Source organism: Microcaecilia unicolor, chromosome 10 (assembly GCF_901765095.1).
Source record: "Microcaecilia unicolor chromosome 10, aMicUni1.1, whole genome shotgun sequence".
NCBI lineage: Eukaryota > Metazoa > Chordata > Amphibia > Gymnophiona > Siphonopidae > Microcaecilia > Microcaecilia unicolor.
The window spans coordinates 32993599-33009132 of NC_044040.1; the positions used below are offsets into that span (position 1 = coordinate 32993599).

The window sequence follows — 15534 nt, forward strand, 5'->3', positions numbered from 1 at the left end:
AGAATCTCAATACCACGTTCATAATGCTCCAAACATCACACTTCCCACTAAGTATAATAACAAAAAACATCATACAACAAATGCATACTCACTAAAGTCCCACTGTCAATTACTGATAAACATTCCTACCTGCCCCTACCCATAGGCTATACCAATGCTCGCTCAGTTGTCAACAAAATGGAAATCATCAAAGATTGGATAACTGAAGCTCAATTCAGTCTAGCCATTAACTCCGAAACTTGGCTACATACAAAAGATGATCCAGCAATCCTAGACATATGTCCACCTGGATACTCCGTTCTTCATTTCCCCAGAGCCAAAAAGAGAGTAAGTGGCTTAGCTATTATTTATAAATCATTCCTCCAGGTAAAAATTATTACTGAATTGCAATCCCCTAACCTAGAAATTGTTGCCTACTCTTTGAAATACGATTCCCTATCCAAATCTATCTGCTTCCCATTACTATATTGTCCTCCCGATAGCTGGAACTTGGCCGAGGCTGAACTTACTGAATTTATCCAACATATGTGTCAATAATGGCAATATCATTATGATTGGAAATATCAACTTAAATCTTGAAAATGCTATTAATCTACATACTAAAACAATTCCTTGATTTCCTTAATGTCTGGCAATTCTCACTTTTCAATGGAATGCCCTCCCACATCGAAGGGCATTAGCTAGATTTATTAGCAACCAAATTTACACATTCTATTAATTTTCACATATCTGAACCACGATGGTCCCCGATACCTTGGTCAAATCATAGCAGCCTTTCTTTCAATCTAAACTGAAAAGAATCCACCCATTCATCTAGCCTACTAACATATCACATACGTTCAAAATCAGAGGTAAAATTATTGACCCCTCAAACGTTTGGTCAAATGAACAAATTGGTGACTTACTTTCCTCTAATCCATCTACTAGTTTCATTCAACAATGGAACAACACTTGCAAAACTGTTTTAGTCAAACTTGCACCAATTACAAACAAATCTCGACCAAAAAAGAAGTTATCTCCATGGTTTAAGAAAGACCTCCTACAAATGAAACGTAAATGTAGAAGACAAAAAATAATTTGGATCAGAAACAAATCCAATGAAAATAGACTAATTGGAAAAAAAACTCACAAAATCTTACAAGAGCATGATTATCAGAGCAAAAACCACTTACTATTCAAAACTTATAGGCGAAAAAACAAAGAGCATTATTCCAGACATCTTGTTGATCATCCATGTGCTCTTTGGCAAACCTGAGGTAGGTAACGTTTTAGAGAAAAACAATCTATGAATACCACTCCCATTCAGTATTTTCATAATGGTTGATGGATGAGCCCTCACATCACCCACAGTGAGAGAAACCTGCAGATCTTTAGATGGTCAGTTGGGGTTCCTTGTGACTTTGTGGATGATATTTTCTGAGTAGAGTCACTGTAGTCCTCAGCCTCAAATGTTTAGAAATGGACTTGTAACTTTACCCAGAATGATCTGCAGCAACTCCTCTCTTTTGTAGATCCTCCATAATTTCTTCTGATCATAGCATGTTGTGTTCTCACTAATGTTTTTTGAAGAGATCAACATCGGCATGTTTTGGACTTTTATGTAGGAGAGGATGTCCAAACTCAGCTGGACAGATTAATTCTGCAGGATGATTTACTTGCTACCCAGTTATTTAAGCATCTCATTCTAATTAGCCAATTATTTTGCACACTGGTTTTGAATTAATCTTACTGTTTCTACTTTGTGTATTATTGTTTCTCAGGAAATATGGAATTGTTGAATTTATATCCTTTTCAATGCATAAGAAAAAACTTGGTTCAGTTAAATAAGAGTATCATGTCAAGAACTTGTAATTCTCGTTTCTTTTACCTGAGGTTCAAAAACATTTTTCAGCACTGTATATTCTTATCCTCCTCCACATAGCTCTATATGTCCCCATATATATCACTCATACACAGACCCCTTATATCCCCGTACATGCACACAACTCTATTTCCCACCCATATGCTCTAACACACACTTCCACCCCATCCCCACATACACATCCTCTTATCTTTCCGTACATACACATATGCACCTACTCCTCCACATATATATTTCTACCCCCACCCCCATGCACGCACACCTCTGTGGACTTACCTCCAACAGAACGAGACACATATACCCTTTAGATGCATCATTTCTTACCAGACCAACACATCCACACCCCTCCTGCCAGCCTACAAGTCACACAAACTGGGGGTCTACCATTTTCTAAAGCTGTACTTCCAGGCCTTAACTGATTACTGAGGTAATTATCGATATCGACAAGGCCATGTTACTGCATCAGAGACGGTCATCAAGCCATAATTCTTAATGTTCAAAGTACTTATTTGTATTTATTTATTTAGATTTTGCTCACACCTTTTTCAGTAGTAGCTCAAGGTGAGTTACATTCAGGTACAGGGTATGATACATACCTGTAGCAGTTGTTCTCCGAGGACAGCAGGCTGATTGTTCTCACGACTGGGGTGACGTCCGCGGCAGCCCCCACCAACCGGAAATAAGCTTCGCGGGACGGTCGACACGCAGGGCACGCCCACCGCGCATGCGCGGCCGTCTTCCCGCCCGTGCGCGACCGCTCCCGCCAGTTGAATGACTAGCAAAAAATATGAAATACACAACTCCAAAGGGGAGGAGGGAGGGAAGGTGAGAACAATCAGCCTGCTGTCCTCGGAGAACAACTGCTACAGGTATGTATCATACCCTTTCTCCGAGGACAAGCAGGCTGCTTGTTCTCACGACTGGGGTATCCCTAGCTCTCAGGCTCACTCAAAACAAGAACCCAGGTCAATTGAACCTCGCAACGGCGAGGAAACAACAGAAATTGACCTACGAAGAACAACTAACTGAGAGTGCAGCCTGACCAGAATAAATTCGGGTCCTGGAGGGTGGAGTTGGATTTACACCCCAAACAGATTCTGCAGCACCGACTGCCCGAACCGACTGTCGCGTCGGGTATCCTGCTGGAGGCAGTAATGTGATGTGAATGTGTGGACAGATGACCACGTCGCAGCCTTGCAAATCTCTTCAATAGTGGCTGACTTCAAGTGGGCCACTGACGCCGCCATGGCTCTAACACTATGAGCCGTGACATGACCCTCAAGAGCCAGCCCAGCCTGGGCGTAAGTGAAGGAAATGCAATCTGCTAGCCAATTGGAGATGGTGCGTTTCCCGACAGCGACCCTAGCCTGTTAGGGTCGAAAGAAACAAACAATTGGGCGGACTGTCTGTGGGGCTGTGTCCGCTCCAAGTAGAAGGCCAATGCTCTCTTGCAGTCCAATGTGTGCAACTGACGTTCAGCAGGGCGGGTATGCGGCCTGGGGAAGAATGTTGGCAAGACAATTGACTGGTTAAGATGGAACTCCGACACCACCTTCGGCAGGAACTTTGGGTGGGTGCGGAGCACTACTCTGTTGTGATGAAATTTGGTATATGGAGCATGAGCTACTAGGGCTTGAAGCTCACTGACCCTACGAGCTGAAGTAACTGCCACCAAGAAAATGACCTTCCAGGTCAAGTACTTCAGATGGCAGGTATTCAGTGGCTCAAAAGGAGGTTTCATCAGCTGGGTGAGGACGACGTTGAGATCCCATGACACAGTAGGAGGCTTGACAGGGGGCTTTGACAAAAGCAAGCCTCTCATGAATCGAACGACTAAAGGCTCTCCAGAGATGGCTTTTCCTTCCACACGATAATGGTAAGCACTAATCGCACTAAGGTGATTCCTTACTGAGTTGGTCTTGAGGCCAGACTCTGATAAGTGCAGAAGGTATTCAAGCAGGTTCTGTGCAGGGCAAGAACGAGGTTCTAGGGCCATGCTCTCACACCACACGACAAACCTCCTCCACTTGAAAAAGTAACTCTTTTTAGTGGAATCCTTCCTAGAGGCAAGCAAGACCCGGGAGACACCCTCAGACAGACCCAACGCAGTGAAGTCTACGCCCTCAACATCCAGGCCGTGAGAGCCAGAGACTGGAGGTTGGGGTGCAGCAACGCTCCGTCGTTCTGCGAAATGAGAGTCGGAAAACACTCCAATCTCCACGGTTCTTCGGAGGACAACTCCAGAAGAAGAGGGAACCAGATCTGACGGGGCCAAAAGGGCGCGATCAGAATCATGGTGCCGCGGTCTTGCTTGAGCTTCAGTAAGGTCTTCCCCACCAAAGGTATGGGAGGATAAGCATACAGGAGGCCGGTCCCCCAATGGAGGAGAAAGGCATCCGACGCTAGCCTGCCGTGTGCCTGAAGTCTGGAACAGAACAGAGGCAGCTTGTGGTTGGTCTGAGAGGCGAAAAGGTCCACCGAGGGGGTGCCCCACGCTCGGAAGATCTTGCGTACCACTCTGGCATGGAGCGACCACTCGTGCGGTTGCATGACTCTGCTCAGTCTGTCGGCCAGACTGTTGTTTACGCCTGCCAGGTACGTGGCTTGGAGGAGCATGCCGAACCGACACGCCCAACGCCACATCCCGACGGCCTCCTGGCACAGGGGGCGAGATCCGGTGCCCCCCTGCTTGTTGACGTAATACATTGCAACCTGATTGTCTGTCCGAATTTGGATAATTTGACAGGACAGCCGATCTCTGAAAGCCTTCAGTGCGTTCCAGATCGCTCGGAGCTCCAGGAGGTTGATCTGCAGATCCTTTTCCTGGAGGGACCACAGACCCTGAGTGTGGAGCCCATCGACATGGGCTCCCCACCCCAGGCGAGATGCATCCGTCGTCAGCACTTTCGTGGGCTGCGGAATTTGGAATGGACGTCCCAGGGTCAAATTGGTCCGGATGGTCCACCAGAGCAGTGAAGTGCGGCAACTGGTGGAGAGGCGGATGACATCTTCTAGATTCCCGGTGGCTTGAAACCACTGGGAAGCTAGGGTCCATTGAGCAGATCTCATGTGAAGACGAGCCATGGGAGTCACATGAACTGTGGAGGCCATATGACCCAGAAGTCTCAACATCTGCCGAGCTGTGATCTGCTGAGACGCTCTGGTCTGCGAAGCCAGGGCCAAGAGATTGGTAGCCCTCGCTTCGGGAAGGTAGGCCTGAGCCGTCTGGGTATTCAGCAGCGCTCCTATGAATTCCAGAGACTGAGTAGGCTGGAGATGGGACTTTGGGTAATTTATCACAAACCCCAGCAGCTCCAGAAGTTGAATAGTGCACTGCATGGACCGGAGGGCTCCTGCCTCCGAGGTGCTCTTGACCAGCCAATCGTCGAGATATGGGAACACGTGCACTCCCAGCTTGCGGAGATACGCCGCCACCACCACGAGGCACTTTGTGAACACTCGTGGGGCAGAGGCGAGCCCAAAGGGCAGCACACAATACTGAAAGTGCCGTGCGCCCAGGCGGAATCTGAGATACTGTCTGTGAGCTGGCAGTATCGGGATGTGAGTGTATGCGTCCTTTAAATCCAGGGAACATAGCCAATCGTTTTTCTGAATCATTGGCAGAAGGGTGCCCAAGGAAAGCATCCTGAACTTTTCTTTGACCAGGAATTTGTTCAGGCCTCTCAGGTCTAGGATGGGACGCATCCCCCCTGTTTTCTTTTCCACAAGGAAGTACCTGGAATAGAATCCCTGCCCTTCCTGCCCGGGTGGTACGGGCTCGACCGCATTGGCGCTGAGAAGGGCGGAGAGTTCCTCTGCAAGTACCCGCTTGTGAAGGGAGCTGAAAGACTGAGCTCCCGAAGGACAATTTGGAGGCAGGGAGGCCAAATTCAGGGCGTATCCGCACCGCACTATTTGGAGAACCCACTGGTCGGAGGTTATGAGAGGCCACCTTTGGTGAAAAAATTTTAGCCTCCCTCCGACCGGCAGATCGTCCGGTACGGACACTTGTAGGGCGGCTATGTTCCCGTGGATCCAGTCAAAAGCCCGTCCCCGGCTTTTGCTGTGGAGGCGCAGGGGGCTGCTTAGGCGCACGCTGTTGACGAGAACGAGCGCGCTGGGGCTGTCCCTGTGCCTGACGAGGCCTTCGGGCCGGCTGGTTGTACCTACGCTTCGCAAAAGAATAGGGTGCAGCCTGCCGTGCCCGGGAAAAACGCCCACCCGTGGGGGCGGGTGCTGAAGGCGCCCGGTGGGAGAGCTTGTCGAGAGCGGTTTCCCGCTGATGCAGTTGGTCCACCATCTGCTCGACCTTCTCACCGAAAATGTTATCCCCCCGGCAAGGGACGTCAGCCAGTCTCTGCTGGGTGCGGTTGTCCAGGTCAGAGGCACGCAGCCATGAGAGCCTGCGCATCACTATACCTTGGGCCGCAGCACGAGATGCCACGTCACAGGTGTCAAAAATCCCCTGGACAGGAACTTTCTGCACGCCTTCAGCTGCCTGACCACCTCCTGATAAGGCCTGGACTGCTCCGGCGGGAGCTTATCGACCAGGTCCGCCAGCTGTTGCACATTGGTCCGCATGTGGATGCTCATATAGAGCAGGTAAGATTGGATGCGGGTCACGAGCATGGAGGATTGGTAGGCCTTCCTCCCAAATGAGTCCAGAGTGCGAGACTCCCGCCCCGGGGGCGCCGAGGCGGTATCCCTCGAACTCCGTGCCCTCTTGAGAGCAGAATCCACGACCGCTGAGTCATGGGGCAACTGGGGCCGCATGAGCTCTGGGTCAGAGTGGATCCTGTACTGGGACTCTGCTTTCTTGGGAATGGTGGGATTAGTTAGTGGTCGCACCCAGTTCCGGAGCAGCGTCTCCTTCAGGACATTGTGCAGCGGTACCGTGGAGGACTCTCTAGGTGGTGATGGATAGTCGAGGACCTCGAGCATCTCGGCCCTCGGCTCTTCCACAGAGACCACGGGAAAGGGAATGCTTATAGACATATCCCGCACAAAGGAGGCAAAGGAGAGACTCTCAGGAGGTGAGAGCTTCCTCTCCGGTGACGGCGTGGGGTCCGAGGGAAGGCCCGTAGACTCCTCTGAGGAGAAATATCTCGGGTCCTCCTCTTCCCCCCACGAGTCCTCATCCTCGGTATCGGACATTAGCTCATGTAGCTGCGTCCGGTACCGGGCCCGGCTCGACGTCGAGGCACCGAGGTCTCGGTGTCGTCGAGCGGTGGACTCCCGCGCCGGCGGGGACGGAGCTCCCTCCATCGACGTCGACGGGGACTCCACCTGCGTGGCTGTCGAGACCGGCACCGCAAGCGGCGGCGGTGTCGACTGCCCCGGCGCCGGGCTAGAGCTCGCCGGCGCCACAGTCATCGGCGCCGAGGGCGCAAGCACCCCCGGCGCCGGCACAGCCTGGCGCATCAGCCCTTCCAGGATCCCCGGAAGGATGGCTCTGAGGCACTCGTCCAGGCCCGCTGCCGGGAAAGGCGGTGGGGCCGGTAAGGGTGTCGGTGCCGGAAGCTGCTGGGGGCCAGGAGACGGCACCGAGGTGCCGGAACCCCGACGCGTCGGTACCTCCACCACCGACGGAGATCTCTCCTCTCTACGATGACGCTTCGGCGTCGACTCCCCTTCAGGGTGCACCGAGGGCTCCCGGTGACGGCGCTTCTTGTCCTTTTTCCGGTGCACGTCACCGGCGCCGGAGGGCATGGAGGAGGAGGAGGTCGATCCCCCTCGGTCTCGAGGTACCGGGTCCGACAGGGTTCGGTCCCGTGGCTCACGAGTTGAGGGAGTGACCGGGGCCGACTGCCCACGCGGTCTCTCTACCCCACTCTCGCCGGCGGACCGGCGGGCCGACGGGACCTGTTCTCCTGGGGTCGCTGCCATCGGTGCCGATGTCGCGGGCATCGATACCGGTACCGAAGAACCGGTCTTCGATACCGATGCCGTCGAGGTCGACGTCGAGGGGCCGGCGCAAGTTCCAAAAAGACGGTCCCGCAGAACTTGCCTCGCAACCTGAGTCCGTTTCCGGAGACCGAGACACAAAACGCACGACTTGAGATTGTGCTCCGGCCCGAGGCACTGGAGGCACCAAGCGTGGGTGTCGGTCTGCGAGATCGGCCGGCCGCAGCGACCACACTTTTTAAATCCACTCGGGACCTTCGAGGACATCGACGGAAAAATCGCGTCGGCGAAGTCAAAGTCGGCAATGGTGGCTAAAATCACACCACGAAAACTGAAACCGACCGAGCGGCCACTAGGCCGCAACGAGGCGTCCCCGCTAGAAAGCGAGGGAAAAGAAGGAGCGCGTGCTCCACACGCGCAAAATTCTCTCTTTTTTTTTTTTTTTTTTTTTAAATAAAAGAGAAAGAAGAAGAAGAAGAGGCCGAACAGGCCAAAAGCGACGATCCGCGTAAACGCGGTCGAAAAAATCCGGCGGCTGAAACGAGAGAGAGGGGAAAACACAACTCTCTCAGTCGCGGAAAAAAAGTAACTGGCGGGAGCGGTCGCGCACGGGCGGGAAGACGGCCGCGCATGCGCGGTGGGCGTGCCCTGCGTGTCGACCGTCCCGCGAAGCTTATTTCCGGTTGGTGGGGGCTGCCGCGGACGTCACCCCAGTCGTGAGAACAAGCAGCCTGCTTGTCCTCGGAGAAACTGGATATTTCTCTGTCCCAGGAGGGCTCACAATTTAAGTTTGTACCTGAGGCAATGGAGGGTTAAGTGACTTGGCCAAGATCACAAGGAGCAGCAGCTGGATTTGAACCGGCCACCTCTGGATTACAAGACTGGTGTTCTAACCACTAGGCCACTCCTTCACTCCAAGCATTCTCAAGCATTGGGCCTTTATTTAAATGTGTTTACAGCACCCCTGCATTAAATACCACATCTACTAGCTTTAATTGGATTGAAGAACATAAGTATTGCCATACTGGGACAGACCAAATCAAGCCCATTATTCTGTTTCCAACAGTGACCAATCCAGGTCACACGTACCTGAAAATCCCAATACATTTTATGCTGCGTATCCTAGAAATAAGCAGTGGATTTTCCCCAGGTCAATTTTAATAATGGTCTTTGGACTTTTCCTTTAGGAAGCCATCCAGACCCTTTTTAAACCCTACTAGCCTAACAGCCTTTATCACATTCTCCGGTAACAAATTCCAGAGTTTAATTACACATTGAGTGAAGAAATATTTTCTCAGATTCATTTTAAATGTACTACTTTGTAGCTTCATCGCATGCCCCCTAGTCCTAGAATTTTTGGAAAGAATAAACAAATGATTCTCATCTACCCATTCCACTCCACTTGTTATTTTATAGACCTCTATCATATCTCCCCTCAGCCGTCTCTTCTCCAAGCTGAAGAGCCCTAGACGCTTCAGCCTTTCCTCATAGGGAAGTCGTCCCATCCCCTTTATCATTTTCAACGTCCGTTTTCTGTGGCCTAAATATAAGCTTTTTAAATTTTAGCTTGGATGCTTAGATTTGAATGCAGGAAACAGACACCAATGTGTGCTTTCACTTTTGAGTCTGCTGTGACTTGCGCATATTTGTTTCTCATGACCAGTACTTAAGGGCTTGCACGGGCTTCCTTCTACCTCCGAAAGCAATCAAAACTAGCAGATTTTGAAGAAATAATCATGAGAAATCCTCTCTTCCAATTCCTGCTCCAACCTGGAATTATTTTTTGCAGCAGTAAAGCAGTTTTGTTTTGAGTGGAATACAAAATGGCCTCATTTACATGAGCTTGACTACATTAGCATGCTACTTCCACTGTTCGTCCCCGCGCTCAAGGCCTCTGAACATTCTGTGCAGGTAAATGTAGGCACTAATAACCTCTAGCACCCACATTTCCTTTTGAGCATCGGGGCCTCAGTTCTGAAGATGTACCCTGCAGGGTGATTTACTTGTTATCCAATTAATTAAGCACCTGATTCTAATTAGCCAATTGTGTTACTTCACACACTAATTCTGTTCCTATATTGTACACTGTCTCGAGAAACATGAGTAAAGCAGTGTGGTAGCTGTGTTAGTCCACTTTTAAAGGTACTAAATGGAAATAAAACAAAACAGAGAAAATAAGTACATAAGTATTGCCATACTGGGAAAGACCAAAGGTCCATCAAGCCCAGCATCCTGTTTCCAACAGTGGCCAATCCAGGTCACAAATACCAAGATCCCAAAAAGTACAAAACATTTTATACTGCTTATCCCAGAAATAGTGGATTTTCCCCAAGTCCATTTAATAACGGTGTATGGAGCTTTCCTTTAGGAAGCCGTCCAAACCTTTTTAAAACTCCGCTAAGCTAACTGCCTTTACCATATTCTCTGGCAACGAATTCCAGAGTTTAATTACACATTGAGTGAAGAAACATTTTCTCCGATTAAATTTACTACATTGTAGCTTCATTGCGTGCCCCCTAGTCCTAGTATTTTTGGAAAGTATGAACAGACGCTTCACATCTACCCGTTCAACTCCACTCATTATTTTATAGACCTCTATCATATCTACCCTCAGCCGCCTTTTCTCCAAGCTGTAGAGCCCTAGCTGCTTTAGCCTTTTCATAGGGAAGTCATCCCATCCCCTTTATCATTTTCATCACCCTTCTCTGATACCTTTTTATTGTACTAACTTAATATATATTTTGATTAGCTTTCAAAGGGGGGGAGGGGTTCTGTATAAGTTAAGTAAATAACTTTTTTTGCATGTTGTAAAATACTGCACATATTTGCAGTGGCACAAATGGTATTGCAATATAAAAATAAAAACAGGAGATGTTTTTAGACCAATGATAAATTCATACAACCCATGTTACCAGCCTTTAGTCTTGAGTTTTAACAGAGTGTTTGAGGTCTTTTTCTTCCAGTTTTTAAGATGCGTAAAAGTTGTTATGTTTTGCTTTGAATATACAGGCCTTTTCTCTGGTTGATCTTTTGGTGTTTATGTAGTTCATAAGTGTCACCTAGGTTTTATTCCAACTCTTTCACATGTGAATATTTGAACAAGGCTCCCCTTATCTCGTATTAGCCTAGTCCTCCACTCCAATGCAGCCTGTGATAGTGTATTTTCCTCATGCACTGAACACCAAATTTGGACATTTTGAAGCCTATTTACTAAGCTGCTGTTATTACAGATTAGTAAAGAGGAGTCAAAATATCTAGCAATTTCAAATTGTTAAGGAAAATCAGATGTCGAAACTTTATGTTTTGAAATAGGAGCCAGACGTTATAGAACTCAGATCGACTATGATTTAAAAAAATAAACAGGCTTATTTTCGAAAGTGATCACCGGCTATCTTCCAACATAAATCGGGAGATGGCCGGCGAAATCGGTATAATCGAAAGCCGCATTTTTGACACCATCGCCGCTTTCCCGTCGCCGCGCCAGTGAAAGTGCCATCTCAAACCCAGCGAACTCTGGCATTTGGCCGGCCTCAACCGTCTTATCGAAAAAAAAGATGGCCAGCCATCTGTTTCGAAAATATGGTTCCGGCCAGCTGTAGCGCTGCCGCCAAAATAGATCGCCGGCGACCTATTTCACTGGCGACGTACGATTATCCCCCTCAAAGTTAGTTTTAGGCCAAACTATTAAAAATATTTGGGGTAGGACAGAAGCATCAAGATGCAGTGTTCCAATGGCAGATAGACACCACACCACACCACAAAATCATCTGCCTGTCTCTTTATAATGTAGAAAAACTTAACTGCTCTGTGCTCACAAGTTCATGCGGAAAAAAATGTTTTGAAAATATTACCAGGTTTCATTTTCTTCTTTTTTCCCCGCAATACAGAAATCCTACCGAGACTTTCGGCTACAGGGTGTGCTGGAAGGAACTCTAAATAACAAAAACTATGAGACTGTCCGTAGCCGTCTGACTGTTGAGGAGGCCACTGTTTCTGTTAGTGATGGAGGAGGTCTTCAAGGCATCTCTCTGAGAGACAGTGATGAAGAGGAAGGATGAGATGAGAAATCACAAAGACCTCTTTCTACAGAGTGGACTGGCAGCCAGGAAGCCTGTTAATAAGGAAAAGTTTGTTATTGCACACTATGACAGTTGTAACGGATCCTGTATGTCATTTAGTTTGGGGGGACACAAGTATACTTTGTTTTAAGCAGAGTTTGTTATAAAGAAAGAATTTAGATAGGAAAGATTTAACTCTAGCACCACATACAAAGTTGCACCGTATGCATCTTGTCCATGTAGGAAGGGGGGGTGGTTTACAAAGAGAGATGCACAAAAGACTGAACTGGCCATTTCTGGTTTTCTCATTACATCTGCGAGCGAGGTGCTCATTGGCTTGCAAGTTTGTATGCTGTCATTGGAGTTTACTTTGGAGCTCACCCATTGAATTCATTTACATTTATATTTTTACCTTAGACCACTCCAGAACAGAAGAAGTAATTCTTTGGAATTGATTTTTTTAAATACATCTAAATTAGAGCTTTTCTAGGAAGGGGGGGTGATAGAAAATGTATTTGACCTCTGAAGGTGCATGGCCCCTAAATCTTGAGCTCCATTTGTGGGTTGGATGGGGGACTTTGATATCATGTGTTAAATATTCATTTCTGGTGTAATTCCAAGCCATGACAAGTCATATTCATGTGTTAAGAATATGAAATGATACATGAGTCCATCTTTGAAGCTATCACTGTGTGCCAAACAGTCTATGTCAGTCTTGTTTGTGTACAGAATCTCGTTTGTAATGTTTCCTCGGTTTGTATTTAATTTTTTTCATGTTCCATAAATCGTGCTGTCTTGGTTTCTAGCATTGTCCAGTTGATAACTGTACCGCACAGCTGACTTCTGGGATTGTCAGGCCACATGGAGAAAGCAGGGGTCTGGCACCTTAGCTGCTGTGCAGTACGGTCTTTAATCATACCGAATAAAGTCGGATGCCAATAAGCTTCCAAGCACTGCTGATTCTTTTTCGATATTCAACTTCCAAGGAATAAGGGTCTCTTAAAAGAAAGTACATTTTTATAATAGGAGATTTGATCACGCTTTTTTTTTTTGTAAGACTGAGAAAGCAGTTCAGGAATCTGAATGCCATTATGTTCAAATGCACTAAGACTATATAGAGCACCATTTAAAAAAAACCCCAGAATAACTATTGCAGAGGTGGTTCCACTAAAAAGCTTCAAGTGATTTTTGAGGGGTGTAGACAGTTTGAAGGAGTTGGGGGTGGAGAATGACTAAATGGAGTGTAAGCCTGACTAGAATGAAGGGGGGAAAGCGGATGTTGAAAAAAAGCACGTGGAAGAGGGGCTGGGGGGAGTATGTGTGTGAGATGTATACACAAGAAGACAGAGAGAATGTGGTAGTGAAAGAAGTTTAAGGAAGGAGAGGTGCTGGGGGGGGGAGTGTGTGTAGAAAGTATGGACTAGAAGACAGAGAGTGCGGTAAAGCCCCTCACTGTTCCAGCGCGAGGCTTGAGAGAGGCTTAAGGAAGGAGAGTGTGTGTGTGTGAAAAAGTAGAATTTGTTTTGTTACATGAGTCATTCTGAATGAGCCGGATCAGCCTGATAAAGAAACCCCTTTGCCCTGGGTGTCAGCCGCTCTGTCCAGTGCTGATCTTGGCTCTGATATTGATGTTTTTTAATCAAAGTAACTGCTTGAAAAATGGGATAATACGCATGTATATCCCATTTTTACCCATCAGGTACAAGGCAGTGTACACTAAAAATTTCTTACAACATAACTGATATCTCTGGTAAGCAGTGGCGTAGCCAGACTGCCAATTTTGGGTGGGCCTGAACCCAAAGTGGGTGGGCACAAAATTTTCTCTCTACCCCCCCCCCCCCCCCCCCCAGCAAAATGTAGTCACACTCAGATGCATTTGTCACACAGGGTAAAGTGCTGCTTTTCAGTGCATCAGATTTCAGACAATTTATTTTAATAGCCTAACACCCTTTTCAGTGAGCTTTCAGAGGCCAAAACCTCCTGCCTCAGGTCAGTATAATGCTGTTATGGTATCCTCTCCTGACCTAAGGAAGGAAGTATTGGTCTCTGAAACTTTATTAACACCATATTACTTTATCCTAAATTAAAAATAAAATTATTTTCTTTACCTTTGTTGTATGGCCATTTACTTTTTCTCATTGTGTTGCTCCCAGTCTCTAGATTCTGCTTTCCTTCGTTTTCGCTTGACTCTTCTGCCAGGGTTTCCTGGCCATTTGACATTTTTCTCTCCTTTTTCTTTGCTTTCTTCAATATTTTTCTGCCTCTCTCTCTCTGTCCTGATTTAATTCATTCTTACTATCCATTCTTTAATTTCCTTCATCTACTTATGGCTTTTCATCTTTTTCTCACCCTTGTTCTCCCCATGCCCCTTCCTCTTATTCTCCAATCTTTCACTACTCCCCCTTTCCATGCAGCAGCTCTCCTCTTTCTCTCCCCATCCTTCCAGTGTCTCCCCTCTCTCTCCCCATCCTTCCAATAGTCTCCCCTCTTTCTTTCTGCATCCTTCCATCCAGTGTCACCTCTTTCTCCCTACCCTTCCATCCAGCGTCTTCCCTCTTTCTCTCCCCATCCTTCCACCCATCTACCCTCTCTCCTGATCCTTCCATCTAATGTCTCTCTCCCTCCTTCTAACCAGTGTCTATCTCTCTACCCTTTTCTGTTCAGTGTCCCTTCTCTCTCCACATCCTTCCACTCTCCCCTTTTTCTCTGCATCCTTTCATCCATCTCCCCTCTTTCTCTGCCATCCTCCCATCTGTTTTCCCTCTTTCTCTCCCCATCCTCCGTTTTCCCTCTTTCTCTGCCATCCTGCCATCTGTTTTCCCTCTCTCTCCACATCCTTCCATTTTCCCTCTTTCTCTGCCATCCTCCCATCTGTTTTCTCTCTTTCTCTCCCCATCCTTCCATTTTCCCTCTTTCTCTGCCATCCTCCCATCTGTTTTCCCTCTTTCTCTCCCCATCCTTCCATTTTCCCTCTTTCTCCCCATCCTGCCATCTGTTTTCCCTCTTTCTCTCTCCATCCTTCCATTTTCCCTCTTTCTCTGCCATCCTCCCATCTGTTTTCCCTCTTTCTCTCCCCATCCTTCCATTTTTCCTCTGTCTCCCCATCCTGCCATCCATTTTCCCTCTCCCATTCAGGCCCACCAGCCCCAGCTCCCATTGCCGGCCACTGCTGCTTTTCCTGATGAGCAGCAGGGCCGGCGCTACAAAAAGAAGAAGCGCTCAGCTGACTGAGCTGAGCGCCAACGCGTCGCTAACCCGACGAGAAAAAATGTTTTTTAAAAAACGCGGCACTGCAGGCAGCCTCGAAGCATTGGCTGCTGGCTCTGCAGGCTCCTTCCGTCTCTTACGTCACTGCCCCTGCTTCGCTACAGGGGCAGTGATGTAAGAGACGGGAGGAGCCTGCACAGAGCCAGCAGCCAATGCTTCGAGGCTGCCTGCGGTGCCGCGTTTTTTTAAAAACATTTTTTCTTGTTCTTAGCGACGCGTTGGCGCTCAGCTCAGTCAGCTGAGTGCTTCTTCTTTTTGTAGCGCCGCGGCAATGGGAGCTGGCGCTGGGCGGGCCTGGGCTGGAATTGGGTGGGCCTGGGCCCACCCAGGCCCACCCGTAGCTACGCCCCTGCAGTGGTAAGTGCAGAGGGAATCAGCTGTTTCTTCAGTAGGGGATGAGGGAATGATACATTTCCTAATGCTTGTACTGGGAAAGAAAGCCAG

The 15534-nt window shown here is 48.1% G+C and overlaps 1 protein-coding gene across 5 annotated transcripts in view; it reads left to right on the top strand.

Moving 5' to 3' along the window:
* The window catches only part of CADPS2 (calcium dependent secretion activator 2), a 596794-nt gene extending 584018 nt beyond the window's left edge, over positions 1-12776 (top strand). For all 5 annotated transcript variants that reach the window (XM_030215887.1, XM_030215888.1, XM_030215889.1 and 2 more), the window contains one exon: positions 11653-12776. In XM_030215887.1, the coding sequence (XP_030071747.1) occupies positions 11653-11823 (171 nt within the window). In that variant the 3' untranslated portion in view covers positions 11824-12776. The remainder of the gene's footprint in view (positions 1-11652) is intronic.
* Positions 12777-15534: the final 2758 nt, after the last annotated feature.